This window comes from Lates calcarifer, linkage group LG15 (assembly GCF_001640805.2).
Source record: "Lates calcarifer isolate ASB-BC8 linkage group LG15, TLL_Latcal_v3, whole genome shotgun sequence".
Taxonomy (NCBI): Eukaryota; Metazoa; Chordata; class Actinopteri; family Centropomidae; genus Lates; species Lates calcarifer.
Genome location: NC_066847.1, coordinates 6,674,893 through 6,690,372, shown reverse-complemented (window position 1 = coordinate 6,690,372; position 15,480 = coordinate 6,674,893). Strand labels below are relative to the sequence as shown.

General features: G+C 41.2%; 1 protein-coding gene across 2 annotated transcripts in view; it reads left to right on the top strand.

Moving 5' to 3' along the window:
* The window catches only part of LOC108899450 (protein argonaute-3), a 34,614-nt gene that overhangs the window by 5,372 nt on the left and 13,762 nt on the right, over window positions 1-15,480 (top strand). For both annotated transcript variants that reach the window (XM_018699885.2, XM_018699884.2), the window contains exons 2-9: window positions 7,926-8,097; window positions 8,360-8,480; window positions 8,691-8,899; window positions 9,733-9,869; window positions 12,389-12,523; window positions 12,690-12,777; window positions 13,208-13,355; window positions 13,590-13,709. In XM_018699885.2, coding sequence (XP_018555401.1) covers window positions 7,926-8,097; window positions 8,360-8,480; window positions 8,691-8,899; window positions 9,733-9,869; window positions 12,389-12,523; window positions 12,690-12,777; window positions 13,208-13,355; window positions 13,590-13,709 — 1,130 coding nt within the window. The remainder of the gene's footprint in view (window positions 1-7,925; window positions 8,098-8,359; window positions 8,481-8,690; window positions 8,900-9,732; window positions 9,870-12,388; window positions 12,524-12,689; window positions 12,778-13,207; window positions 13,356-13,589; window positions 13,710-15,480) is intronic.

Sequence of the window (15,480 nt, the reverse complement as noted above, 5' to 3'; positions counted from 1 at the left end):
CCCTTCCTGAGATCTGTTTTTTGGGGGAGCTGAAAGGGGCTCATTTTAGGGGGAGGTTATGGACAGGAAGAGAGGGAATTGGATGGGGAAGTCTGTGTGTTTTGTCGGGGGGCTCACTGCAGGACAGACAGAAATCTGTCTGTTTATCAGAGAGACAGCTTTGTGCAAATATCTCTCATCAGTATTCCCTAATGTCTCACAATGAGGGTTGTAAAGAAAGTCCAGTAGAAACTACATTATCTAATATCAGTAAATTTCTAACATACAAGTTAGAAGTATATTCTTGGAAGACTTTAATTGCTGTGCTTTAATTGCTGACTTTAATTGCTTCTCAGTTGATTGTAATTAAAAATCATTCATGTTTTTACTCTTGTGTTTGGGATGCTAAGTCTTAACAGCAACAAACAAAAACCAGAGGTTCCTTTCATCAGTCTGTCAATACATTAATCATACTTGATGATTTTCCCACAGTAAGTACACTACTTGATTTTGTCAATACCATCAAATTGAAAGACGGAGAATAAGTTGTTTTCATGGTTTCATGAAGTCTGAAGTTTGTTTCAAGCAGCTGTCAGAGTTTCTTGAGTCTCGGGGACTGGGGACCGGGAGTCTCGACTTCACTCTGATTGTTGGTGCGTTTGCATGTGCTTATAATAAACTCAACATGTCATAGAAAAACTCTGAAGTTCATCTAAAGCATTAAAATGAACTCTTTTTGGTACTATTTCTTATGTGGAACTGAAAACCGTATGCAGCCAGGGATGAGGACTGTTGAAAGGAACAGGGACGTTGTCTCTGGAAAGACATGTCAACGCTCATTTTCAACGTTCAAAGCACAGCAAATAAAAACGTTTTTCTGATTCTGGCACACTTACCTTTTAATGCAAGCGAGATATCCATGTTAAGACGCTGACATGACAACTGCAATAATCTGAGCACTTGCTTTGGCTCTAATTAATTTATTATAGCGCATGTAAACTGTCAGAGTAACGGAGCAGTTGACATGCCCAGGTCAACATAGAAAGTCAACAGCCTCTGGCCGCAGTCCACTGTTCCAGTCAGGCTGGACTAGCAAGACTGAGGACAGAAGGCTCCATTTAACCTGGGCGATTAGAATCTCCTGGTCAGTTTAACACAGCTGGTACCTTGTGTGTGTGAAAATGTGAGTAGTTTTTTTTTTGTTTTTGTTTTTTGTTTTTTTTTGATTACACCCATGATTTCCCTTTCAGGCTGATTGCATAAATAACGTTGTAAAATATCCTGTATACAGCATTTTACTGGTATTTTACTGGAGTTGTACTCAGTTTTGTTGTATACTATTGTGTAGTCACCCATGACCTACCTGTATGCCACTGAGTCAGAACTGGCTTCTCACTACAGATGATCTTAAACCCCCTCCAAATCCCCCTATCCACTCAGTCCCACTGAAAATTGTCCTGAGGGTGATGTCAAAATTTTTGCATGTTGTTGTGTCTGATCAGGCCTTGTCAGTATGTGGCTGCCTGCTGGTGTTTATCTGTAGCAGAGAGTGGCATTGACTCCCACAGGTGCCAGATGCAGCACTCTTGAGGTTGATGAAGGGAATAGGAGGGAGGAGCCTGACATGTGCATTACGTATATCAATCCTTCCTTGCCAGCTATCAGTCTTCTCTGTGTATGTCTGTGCAGGCGTGCATGTGTGTGTGAGTGTTTCTAGTTTCTGCCTGCTGTGACTGACGCCATTGTGCCTCACCACTGAACACTCGCCCTGTTCCCACAGCTCAGGCCTCTCTGGATTAGAAACACAACAGCTGTATTGTGTGTGTATGTGTGTGTTGGTGTGTGGGCCTGTATGTGTGTGGACATGTGCACTCGTTAGCAGCGTGGACGTTTGTGTAGTTGGGGGGGGGTTAGCAGGGACTGGATGTCAGCCTAGCTTCTCACTATCCAGTTATTCTGGATCCCAGCCCACTGTGTACAGTATGACTGTGTTGTGTTGCAAAGCAGCAGAGTGGAACGAGTTCGCATTGCTGGGATGTTTTTGCTAAATATTCACTGCTAAGAAAGGGATGGTGTGGTGTGTTTATATAATATTTATTTGATATATTTATTCCATGTACACCATAGAATTGTAATACTCATGCCTCTAGCTGTGTGGTATCATTCAGCTTTATTTACAATTAATGAACTTGATTCTATTCCTGTGCTCACCACACATTTTCCATTGATAAAAAGAAACCAGCAGGAAACTTATTTAATGTCGCTGCCTGCTTATACAATGAATTTGCATCTTGATCTATTTGGTCCTGATGTAACAAATGAAAAATGGATAAGTCTTGGAGAAGAGAATAAGACTTGCTAGTTGCTGTTTATGGATTATTGCCCCGGAGATGGACTTTCAGGAACAATGGCACAGGACGAACATTTCCAAACTTGATTAATGTGCTGCATGTGTATGTTGGAAGATTGAGGTTTGCTTAAACTGAAAAAAGGCGCCTGCAGCTCTTCACCTAGCCAGTTGACCTGTGTAAAACTGATCTGCCAACAAAAAGTGGCAGAATATGTCCAAATGTGGGGCTGCCAGCCAGCCACACAAGCGAGGCACAAAATGAACTCAGTTCACAAGCAGAAAACTGAAGCTGTGTGTTCAGCAAAGTTTTGGCAAAAATACAAGTGTCTGGAGCATATTGGGCATGCTGATGGACGGCAGCAAAGTAGATTTCAATGCGGGACTCGTAGGAGTAGTTTTGGTACTGTATTTCTGCCATTAAACCATGTTACTATTGGAGTACGGTGTAAGTGACATAAATTCAAGCTGACCACAGCGGCTGCTCCCTGAAACAGGAAACTGCCAACATTTAGGAGCTGTCTTTCAAGCCTGCTGGGTGTAAGCTTGTTAAATCATAGATTGTAGTTGGCATATCACTTTAAAGTTTGTAAAATATTGGCAACATTAACATATTCCTTTTTATTTTGGCGTGAATATCTACTATATCTGAAAGTACTATATTTGGCCCAGACAAGAAGAAATAATTATACTAAATATTGCTATATATAGGACACAGTTTCATTGAACTGAACATGAACATATTTTACCTGTGACTGTGTTTCTCTCTTATTGATGGGTAATTCTTCTCTAACCCCACACTCCCTTTGGGCCTGAGAGTTATTTTTAGAATAACTTTTTCACTGGCAGTAAATGAAAAGAAATATAGATGTATAAGTTTGATTTGAAAAAAAGAACATCTGATTGCAGCGTGTTGCTGACAGTATCTTAAAAGGCTATTGCATATCTTCATTTAACACACACAGCCTATGTAATGATAAACCAACACTAGACCTAGGTCGTAGAGTGAATGCTTTGCTTTGCAATACAACAAAAACACTTAAGCTACTCTTTCAGCACAATGCAATAGGCCCAGGGCTTGAGTGGCAATTTCCAACCATGCGTACCACAGAGATGTTGAATTTTCACTGAGATATGCTAATAGTTCATTTTATTCATGGTCAAGAAGGGCTTCCCCACCTTTGTCATCTCTCACTCTCTGAATGTACAGGCCCAGGAAATGACAGACATACTTACAGACATGGGGGAGGATTAAATCTTCTCTCATCTGTTTGTTAAAGCATGTCCTTCCTGTAATTATCTGAAAGCGCACGTACAAACACACAGAGCAGCATTTTTCGTCTCAACAAGGGGAGGTTTCCTTGAACCCTCACACTCACTGTACCAAGAGTCAATAAGCCTTTGATGTGTCTGTGTAGATTTGTGGTTGATGTTTCACTATTTGTCATTGCCAAGTATAACACATCACCTACCAGCAGCGGTCCATATCGTATCCCTGACGAGTTCTGTGTTTAGTCTCGCAGTAAGTGGATGTTCCTATAGACTCATGCAAGCATCTTGGCGGGTTAGGGGTTGTGCATGCCGTGCACCCACCAAGCCTTCCTTTGAAAGTTTCCCTTTTATTGTTGGTTGCAGTGAATGACTCAGATAGAGCTACTTACAGCTGTAGAAGCTTGAAACTGAAGTACGTTGCTTCAACCCAGCCCCCCACCCAACCTGACCCCTTTGCTCCTGCTCTGACCCCCTCAATGCTGCTCCTTTGGACAAGCATATTTGTTACGTCTGTTTGTGGAGGGAACAGAGACAGGCCGTTTCCAAGAAGTGCAGATAGGAGGGAGGTATTTGATGTGCTGCTGAATGTTTGCAGTCGGGTTCAGAAAATGCTGCAAAACACATCTGTGTGAACATGCCTGGTAGACTTCCAACATCTCAGCATGTCGCCTGCCATGTGCGTGATGTTGCTGATCAAATAATCCCATCTGTCTCCGCAGCAAGCAGTAATCACTAGATGAATAGATGAATGGTGAGGCCAAAGTCATTTTTTAAGCTACTTGTTGAATGCCTTATTCTGGTAAAAAAAAAAAAAAAAAAAAATCAAACTGTGCAACATTAAAGAAAGAAATCCTCCAATATATGGCAGCACATGTCACATTGCAGTATTTTTAGCCAATAAAATTTCTGTAACATTTCACCAAATGGAGAGACATTTGTCCTCTGAGAAATATGAATAGTCTTTCTGCAATCTCCACTGCAAAAGGAATCTAAATATACCAACATCACAAAGTGTTTCTGCTAGCGACAAATTCATTGAGAGGTCTGTCATAATGTGCAGGATTCACAGGAAGCCAAAGAATGCAGATGCAGGCTAGCCAAATATCTTGGTGAGCGAGGCCAGTGTTTTGATTAGACCCACACAACTTGTTTGTTTTGATGCCTGTTTGCATCTTGTCAGATTGCCACAGGCCAAACACAAGTCATGACTACGGGTGGTAGGTTAGTCTGTGCAGGCAGTTTTTTAGATGGTTGGCCTTGGAGATTGTGCTGTGTCAGGAATATTTGTTTGAATGTAAAAAAACGCTGTTGCAGTTTGTCAGTTTGTACACATCTGTTCTGAAAAACATCACAGAGGGTGTGTGCGTATGTTCAAAATGCCAAAAGTAGCAACTTTCTGCTTAATATAAGCTCTTTCTTTGAGAGTGCGTGTGCGCAATACCACAGCTACAAATTCCTGTATGTCTCTGTGTGTGGTTTTCTTACTAAAATGAAACCAAGTGGTTACGTGTGTTTGTATTTGTGCAAGTGGGAATACCAGAAGTTAGTTGTGTTTTTTTTTTCTTTAAGTTTTGTTTTTTCTTACTGTAAGATGACCCTGTCATTGCTACTGTAACCCCAGAGCAGGATGCTCCTCCTGTGTGTTTCTCTGCCCATATGGTGGCTCTGTGACTCATGCTGAATGGGAGCCAGTACCGAGAGGCAGATGAAAGCCGGAACACACCAATCCTGCCCACTGTCTAATCCTGCCACTCCCTGCTACTCTCCTCCTACTTGCCAGCTTCACTAGGATCATCACAGCACAGCCCAGAAAGAAGTGCGCTCTCAGTAACAGAAGACCCTCTTGAAGTTTGCATTAAGAGCTTCTTGAGTGATTTCTTTCCTGAAATTGCCTGAATTAGGACAAGTCACACTTCATGGTAGATAACCTTATTTCTGTAGCCTTAATGAAGACTTACCAGAATATCTGTCTTCCTTTTTTTTGTTGCAATTGGGCTTACCTCAGAGGTTTCACTGAGGGTCCCCAAGGGAATTACCATTACAAAAGTTTGTAGACACATAATTTTGTGTGAGAGGGACAGCTGTGGTAGGAATTCCAGACTACCCTCTCTTTTTCATCATTTTATCCCAACAGGCTGTGTCAAACACAAGGCCTTCACCCTCTGTCGACCCTGTTAGCCTCCACTCTACAGCCCACCAGAGGAGACACAGGGGCAGAAAGGGGAACAGGGCAGAAAACACATACCTCTAAAGCCTCCTGACTGTAAACAAACAGGGTTGCTCATGTTGTCTGCTGTTACCTTACAGAAGGTTTCTGTTCTGTTGTGGGGTGGTTTTTATGAACTTCCCCTCTGCAGGGCCCTCAACACCAACTTCACCCACACATGTGAGCCTATGAGTCAAATCAGTGATGAATCACACTCAACCATGACTCTCATTTATCAATGACACATTTGGGGCAGTTTTTTTGGTAGACGCTGGAGAGCACCAGGCCTACAGCTGTGGAGACAAAATGAGACAGTTGAATAAAACTGAAAATAAAAGGCCATGGGGGCTGGAGGGGGACATAAAGATAGCAACACTTGCCAGGCAAATGGATGAGTCTCATCTGGGATTTTTTTGTGTAAAGATGGCTGTTGTATAACAATGGCAAAACGCATGATAGCATCATAAGTTTAATCCAGAGATTGTATTGGTACGTCAGCAAAGCCATTTGTTCTCTCAAGTGTGGTGTGGAGGGCAAGCCTCAGCAGACCCAAAAATAGCCCTGACATGAGTGTGGCACATTAAGTTGAACAGAACTCGCTGTTTCTGGATCAAAGTGACTCATGTCTAAGACAGCTCATGGTTTTTGTTTAAGTGTGTGTGCATGCACAGTAATACCGTATTTTAGAACAAATGTGAGAGCTGTGTAACAAATAAAGATTGTTGAACACATGTTCTGTTGTGAGTAGCACCACACAGTTAACAGTTGTTAATGTTGAACCATTCTGGTCTGTTGCTGGTTCTAAGAGCTAGTGTGTGAGCAAGTAAATTTTTAGTTGAATCATTATTCATGAATTTTGTCTTCTGGTTTTTAAGCAAATCATGCAATATTATCAAGAAAATTGTCTATACAGTATTTTAAGTTGGAGCATCTGAAATGTGAGTGGAATGTTATCTTTGAGTGATTTTTACATCAGTCGTATTAGAGGGCTAGATTTTTTTTTCCACCACAGTGAATTAAATAGCTGTAGTGGAAACCCTGTGCAATTAAGTCACATGCACTTTCTGTGATGCTGCATACAGGGTCAGTGCACCTGATTTGTGTGCCTGTGTGTGTGCATTTTCAGAAGACTTGTTGGTCCATGTGTAACATCCGTTTGCAGTTGTTTGCTTTGGAGTGCACCACGAAATGCTGGTGCACGTGTCAGGGTGTTTACAGTCCTGGCTGTGTTTTTTCATCATGGGCGTGTATTGTTCATTTTGAAACAGGCTTTATTCCCCCGATACTTTTATATAATCTCTGTACTTTTCTCAGTTATATCAGATCAAATTTTAAAGTGCATATTGCAGTCAAGTGTGACAGTTTTGCGTGTGTGGTGGGTGTGTACGTTAGTGTTATATAATGTTTAAAATGTCAGTGTCAGTTGTATTTATTCTTGGTGTTTCCCCTATACTGTGCCTTATCTTGACATTTGGAATTTCACTGTTTACTTTTCTCCACCATCAGGCACTTGTTACCTTGTTAACTAATGTATCAAACCAGTGACAGAGAAATCATGTAGTACCTTCAAATCATTCAGTTCTTAGTTGATATAATATTGTTTACCATTTTTTTCTGTAGAGCCCAACACATAATGTTTTCTTTTTTTAATGTATATTAGTGGGTAAAAAACATGATAATGATAATCAGCATGTTTTTCTTAATACATAAACACATAACGTAACAAACATAAGTTTATTGTTTTGGCAAGGATACCTCAAATGCTAAGTAATTGTGACAAAGCAGGCAGATGATTATAACTTTACACACTTTAAACAGTAAAATTTCCCCTGGAAATTAATTTTTAAATAACTACAAAGTTAGCACAAATACAAAAGAAATGTTAAACCTAGTTTAAAAAGCGGTGTATCCAATATAGACCCTAATAAACCATTAAATGTGTACTTACTGTATTGTATTACAGTATCTTTGATAAGCCAGTATCTGTCAGTAATGTCAGTTTGTTTAATGCAACATTACTTGTGTGCATACATTCTGCACAATTGTCACCCTGAATGACCTGAATCTGATCCACACTGAGTTTTACATTTATTTATCCTCCCCTCCATGTTTTCCTCTCAGGAGCCGTTGGGGCCCAGTCCCTGTTCTCCATGCCTCGGCGGCCTGGCTATGGCACCATGGGAAAGCCCATCAAGCTGCTGGCCAACTGCTTCCAGGTGGAGATCCCCAAGATGGATGTCTACCTCTACGAGGTGGACATCAAGCCTGACAAGTGTCCACGGCGAGTCAACAGGTAGGATGGTATAAATAAGCATTTAGTTAATATCTTAATACAGAGCAGTTTGCAGGGAGTGAGCACAAGGAGTGCAGTCTCTTGTTATAAATGGTAGATGATGGACATATGAGGTATTAGTTAGATTCTGTGACCTTTTAATTCACAGATATTCTCACAAATTATTTGTGTTAAGATGATTGTTTTTTTGACATACATTTATGATGAAGTCTTAAACATGTTAGTATAACTGAAAGTCTGTGTGTGTGTGTGTGTTATGCAGGGAGGTGGTTGACTCCATGGTGCAGCACTTCAAGGTGACAATCTTTGGGGATCGCAGGCCGGTCTATGATGGAAAGAAGAGCCTGTATACAGCCAACCCATTGCCTGTGGCACCTACAGGGGTGAGCTGGAAAAAGACTCACACAAGTGCAAACACACAATCATAATCCTTCTCCTGTGTGTGTGATATCTACATAAACACAAACCTAACTGAAATATGCTGTAGCCTACAGACTTACATGCTCACATACACAAGTACGTAAAACCTTAATAACCACCACTGGAAACCTTTCTTCACTCAGTGATCTAACCCTCTCCATGCTGTCCTGCAGGTGGACCTGGATGTCACTCTACCGGGTGAGGGAGGGAAAGATCGTCCTTTCAAAGTTTCCATCAAATTTGTCTCTCTGGTCAGCTGGCACATGCTCCACGAGGTGCTCACTGGCCGCAGCATGCCTGAGCCTCTTGAGCTGGACAAGCCCATCAGCACCAACCCGGTACATGCAGTGGATGTGGTCCTACGACACCTGCCCTCCATGAAGTGAGCTACTGATGTTTTTATTTAATGGATAATGCTGAAGAATGATCTTGAAACAGCTAACCACGTCAAAGACATTTCCTTTTTATCCTTACCTGCTTTCTCTACCTCCTTCTTCAGTCACCAAACATGAGGTCAAAAGATGAAAAATCAAACACATTGTAAAAAATCATCCCTCTGATACTCACAGCAAATACTATATGTTTGTTTTGTTATAGTGGCACCAATATAAACACTCTGATCCCAGCAGAAATCAAACACAGCTTAAATAGGCTCTCACGAAGCGCCATACTTGACCTCATACCATCTTCTACTCAATATCACTTTCCAAAGCCCCAGCAAGAGCACAGATATCACCAGCGCTTTAATGAAAATTTTTTTCAAAGCATTATTAAAAAGTGGTTGTATCGACACCTTTCATTTAGCTCTGCTCGCAGGTGCCGGGAGCCTAGTATTACAACGGTATCTTGACACATTGTCAATGCAGGATTCAGTGAGAAAAATGTAGCCCCTGTGCAATTATTAATGTGTCTCCTGGGAAGAGTAATAAGAGGTTGATGGGTCCAGGCAGTGTCACCACCCTCTTAGTTCACTGATCTAGTTTCAGGCCATGTTGAGGAGCAGCTGAATGTGACACTGTATAACACATATTGGCCTACATTCTCAATTCAGGATGTGTCAACTAAGCTTATACGTCCTGTCATCTTCTGGGCCCTTTCCTATTTGCTTCATGTTCTCCTTTTCTTCTTGTTCTTTTCTTTCCATGACCTTTGATCGTTTTTAACTCCCTGTTATGCTTCATTCTTTTCTCATAATTGCTACTTTTCTCCGTTAAGGTACACTCCAGTGGGTCGATCCTTCTTCTCAGCTCCAGAGGGCTATGACCATCCCTTGGGAGGTGGGAGGGAGGTTTGGTTTGGCTTCCATCAGTCTGTGCGGCCCGCCATGTGGAAGATGATGCTTAACATTGATGGTGAGAACCAAACTTCAGTGTTTGTCTTGCTTTGATTTTGCTGTGATGGTTCCTCAGAGCTTCAGTATGACCTCACAAATTTAAATAAAACAGCACTTTTTATTGCTCACACAGAAAGAACTATGATAATACATCAAAAACCTAAGAGTATTTATACTCATTACACAATGTTTTCTTTGTGATTTAGTCCTTGTTTAAAAAAAAGAAAATAAAACTGTCTGCCCTTGTATAGTCACGCAGAAATTGCTTTCTCTGTTCCTCTGTCACAGCTGGGGAAATGAGATTTTAATAATTAAACAGATCAATTAGAATGACATGGAGCCTCCGTGATGCAAACTATTTTTAGAGATGTGTGTATGATCGATTTACTTTCAGTGATGTTATGTTTGAGGAAATTTAATAGCAGTATTTAACATAAATTTAATGTGACAGTGTCAGGCTCATGAGAAAGCTATTTCACTGTAGCTGAATGAAGTGTGCAGGATACTCAAGGCTTTTTCATCTTCGTGGAGGCTGAAGTTGTAGTTCTGTGCTAGGGAACCAAATATTTTTTTTAAATGAAACAGCACATCTCCCATATTTACTTTTTATTACTTGTTATTTTTTCATCAAATCAAACTCAAAATTTTACTTGCTGTTTGCTTTAGTTTTACTTGGTGATGATGTTGCCTCCCCTCTGCCATTACAGGTTATTTAGTTGTAGACCAGCAGATTTAATTAGTCAGAATGGAGCCTGTTCTGTTGGCTGAGATCCAGTCTTTCAGATACGTATTGAATGGAAGATCTAGTTTGGTTATTGGCTCCAGCTTGGGGCCCCATGTCAGCAGAAAAAAAACTCTGTTTGATGACCTTGAATAGTAAGCTACAATTTCAATCTGTTATTATTTGTGTAAAATATGTGACAGAGAGGGAGGTGGAGAATGTGTTTTGCCATATGCACACTGCAGGAGGTTGTTGGAGACCAAGGCTCTGCTGCTGACAAGAGAGAAAGTGCGTGTGTGAGAGTGTGTTAGCGGAGCTTGGAGGAAGGTGGGTTCTTGGCTGGATGGGAACTGACTAGTTGGTTGCTGTGGAGACAGAGGACAGCTTGTGTGTGTGTGTGGTTGTGGTTGTGGTTGTGCCTACATGAGTTAGACGGGTGGGTGTAGCTGGGGTCAAGAGGGTAGATGTGTGGAGCATTTCCTTGAGACAGCTTTTGTTTTGCTCCAAGTGCTTGAAGCCTCTCTATTTGAATCTTTCCCTCTCAACTCTCTGATTCTCTCTTTGCCTCATTTTCCCGCCCTCTCATTCTTGGAAATCAATTGGTTGCCTCAAGTCTCTTGTCTACTCTCCAACAACAAACCAGAACGCTAACTGTTTGCAAAGTATTTATTTTCTAACTATTCAGCATGGCATCGTGTACTGGCAAACTACTATTAAGCCTATTCAAATACTTGCGCATGAGGGAAACAAACACTGCCTCCTGCGCTCAATATCATGGAGATCAAAAGCGCATATACCAAATAATTGTAATTACAGAGAAATGAGACCTTTCAATTTTACATTTACATGAATGACTCAGATGCTTCGACACACACAGAAATGAGAACAGAATGCGTGGGATGGACCATTAGGAGTGACGTCACTTCCTGTCGGCAGTCAAAGGCTCCCATGTCTCACGGGCAAACCAGAGGTGTAAGAGTGTTTGTGTTTACAGTGCAGTCATCTGCCTTGTTGTTAAGCATCACTCAGAGGTACGCTTGCAGTGCTTTCGTCAAACATACCGTCAGAGAAGGGCTTCTGACATCAGAGCCAGAATATTCGTCAACAACTTCCTCAACCTCAACACCACACTCTTTTCATCTCTGTGTGCCCAGTTTTGAATTCCCTTTGATCTTCTGTGTTTTGTCATACCTGTTCATGTCTCCCTGAGATTTTAATATCGCTCTGATGCTGTACAGTATGTCTAGCTCTGCAGTCTGCCCGATCATATTTAAGTTTATTCTGTGCGTCAGTCTTTCCATTTATTGAGATGAAGTTTTTATCAGAACAAAGGTAACCTGCCTACATTTGACAATGGGAGAATCTCAACAGACCACAGATTTTGCACTGCATGAATTTGGACCTCCTGTGTTCAGTCTCTATTCCTGCTACTTTTATTTTTCATGGTGGGCTGACTAAACAAACATTATGTGATATGCCTCAATAAGAGCTTCACAATAGCTACATTTCACTCCATCCGTATGTTACAATCCATCTGGTATTCATGCATTGCATTTGTTACTTAGAGCTGGTTATCATTATGTGTGAACATTTCAAAGTTGCTGCCATTTTTGAACACATAATTGCCTTCACAGTTGGAGTCAACAAAGTGCCCAGTAACCTATTAAATGCTGTTTAAATGTTCAGCTTGGATGATACTTCAGCCTGTGGTGTGTTACAATGGTACATTACAGAATTAAGTTGTTGTTATTCAGTGTTGTGTGGAAACATAGGATTTTTTTTTCTTAATTGACTGTTATCTATGCTTTATCTTGCAGTGTCTGCCACCGCTTTTTACAAGGCCCAGCCTGTCATCCAGTTCATGTGTGAAGTGCTGGACATCCACAACATAGATGAGCAGCCTCGCCCTCTCACAGACTCGCACCGGGTCAAATTCACCAAAGAAATCAAAGGTGAAGCCAAGGGGGGGGAGTCAAGTTAAAACAGATGAATAAATGAATTATGTGTGCTTGGGAATGGGAGAGACAGTTTGAACAGGAGCAAGAAAAGCACATGTCGCAGCCAGTTGCACTCAGACACATTCTTAATGCTTCTCCAACACTTCGTATTATTCACCAGGTTTGAAGGTGGAGGTGACGCACTGTGGAACCATGCGGAGGAAGTACCGTGTCTGCAACGTGACCCGTCGGCCTGCCAGCCATCAAACGTGAGTCAGCCTTCTGGGTGGGAGAGGGAACAAGAGATGCTGGGTGGAGTGTGTGGATGGGTTGGGGGCGGGGAACGCGGACCACAGAGGATGTGATCACCAATTCACTACCAAACAAACCAGATAATGGCTGACTCATCCGACAACCATGCGGTCAACATTACTCATTTATTAGTGAGGTAGCTGTACTGCTGCAGAACTTCAGTGTTTGTCATCTGGAGAAGAATAACTCACTGTGTGTATTTCTTTAAATGGCTTTTACAACACCGTCAGAGAGAACGGTCCATATCTATGGCAACGTATCATTCAGCAATATGGTGTTAGAATACTATGGGTAGAAATACTTAATGAAATATAAATAGTGATTATGAGCTTTGAAGGTAGCTGTCTGTAAAGCTAGGTGTTGAAATAGTATGCTTTTTCTCTACAGGTTCCCTTTACAGTTGGAAAACGGTCAGACTGTAGAGCGCACTGTAGCCCAGTACTTCAGGGAGAAGTACAACCTGCAGCTTAAGTACCCACATTTGCCCTGTCTACAGGTGGGCCAGGAGCAAAAGCACACCTACCTGCCCCTGGAGGTGAGAGAAAAAAAAATTCTCAGTTATTCTCTTTGATAAAGAGAGCTTCAGATATAATGAAATCTGTAGTGTGCAGTCCTCTGTGCAGCTCCTAGCTGTTCCTGTAAATATGGACCAGGGCAGATGCAGATTAAGCTCTCTTCAGAAAATCTTTTGCTTGCTAAATAATAACTAAAATGATTAAAGATGCATGTTCCAAGCTTTGTTCAAACTTTTGCTTTTGTTTCTTTACAGGTGTGTAACATTGTAGCTGGTCAGCGGTGCATCAAGAAACTGACAGATAACCAGACCTCCACTATGATCAAAGCCACAGCTCGCTCGGCACCTGACAGGCAGGAGGAGATCAGCAGACTGGTGAGTTGTGGAGACACCTATGTTTAAATACTGAAATGACATTAGGTGATATTGGTAACACGTTTAGAGTATAGAGATTAAAATTTAGAGCCATTGTTGGGGGTCATGGTCTGTGACTCCTGATGAAGGAGGCAGCCAAAGACAGAATGCTACCCAAGAGGCTAAACTGAGGGCTAGAAATTCCCTGTATCCAGATACAATCTAGGATATAAAAAAAAAATCATAGATTGACTGTATAGAATATTTTAGCGTGTAGCCATTAATGTTGCTTTCAGATGTTACATTTTGACAGCACACCACAGTGGCTTTATTAAATGCCTGTGTTGCTAGGGTTGTCAACAGCTGGTTGCTGTGTTGCTCATCTTGATATCAAATTGCTTGTTTTGTAATCACCTCACCCAGATTCTCATTTTATATTGTTAACAGAGGCATGTCTGCGTGATTGTCCATCGCATTTTGCAATTACAAGGCAGGTCTACCTAGGGTCAACAAAATGCCAGTCGTAATGACTTTAATATGTATGTGAGGCTGAGGTTTATAGAGAGACTGACAGACTGTACACTGACTGCCTCTGGCCACCATCAGATTAGCAATTCACATTTGGTACCTGTTGTTACCGTATTAAACCACATCTCCTGTCTCTTCACTCAGGAGTGAAATGACTGGACTTGCTCACAGGAAATCATTGTAGACAACATGTTTTCATTTAGATGCACCATTGCTTGAAACTGACAGGGCAGTGTGGGTGGAGTAGCAGAGGTTGAGAAACAGAAAAGGAGAAAACAAGCAGATAAGCTGTGTCTGTCAGAGCCACATAATGAATTCTATAATATATTTGGATATCTAGCCAGCTGGACTGATCATGTACCCTGTGCTTGCAGTCATTTGGATTAGGGTGCTGACACCTGACATTCTGTGGCATGTCACCAAATTCTCATTTCATTTTTCCTATCCACCAATATACTAGAACACAATGAAAAAAATAAAGAAAAAATGCAAATTGTCAAAGAGAAATTCCATAAAAAAGTATAAACAAAAACCACTACCCATACATACACGAGGGAGTGCAGGAAAGTAACACCTCATTAGGGTAACAAGGCCTAAAACCACGATGGCATAAACATTTGGCACAGCAGCAAGCATCGTAGAGGTCACTTTTTTTTAATATAATGCTCACTGAACTACTGCTGTACTTTGTCCCCATTAAGAGAAATCAGAGCTGTATCACAATATACACATTTTGTCCTACTATACAACATTCAAGAAACAATTGTCTACACTGGTAATTCACAACAACTGAGAGAAATTTAGCTGTTTCACTTAAAGGAACAGTCAGACTTTGCGCTTATTTTCATTCTCACTGAGAGTTAGATGACCAGTACCACTCTCATGCATCCAATACTGTCTAACATTACAGCTGGAAGCTGCTTGGCTTAGTATAGCAGAAAGACTTGAAACCGGGAAAATGTCAATCCTGGCTTGTTATTACACTTCTGTTTTTCATATGGAATAATCAAATGAGATATAACGTGTTAATTTGTAAGCCTTAGAGGCACTGGTAAGTAGATTTTGTCACCTACAGACTTAGCCATGCTAGCTGTTTCCCCGTTTCCAGTCTTTATGCCAAACAAAGCTAACCAGCTGTACAGATGCAGACAGATATGAAAGTGTTTTTGCTTGCCTCAGCAAGAAAATAAATAAGCTTTTTCCAACAAGGTCAAACTATTCATGTAACCAAAACAAAGCACAGTAAATGATCAGGTAGAGGAAA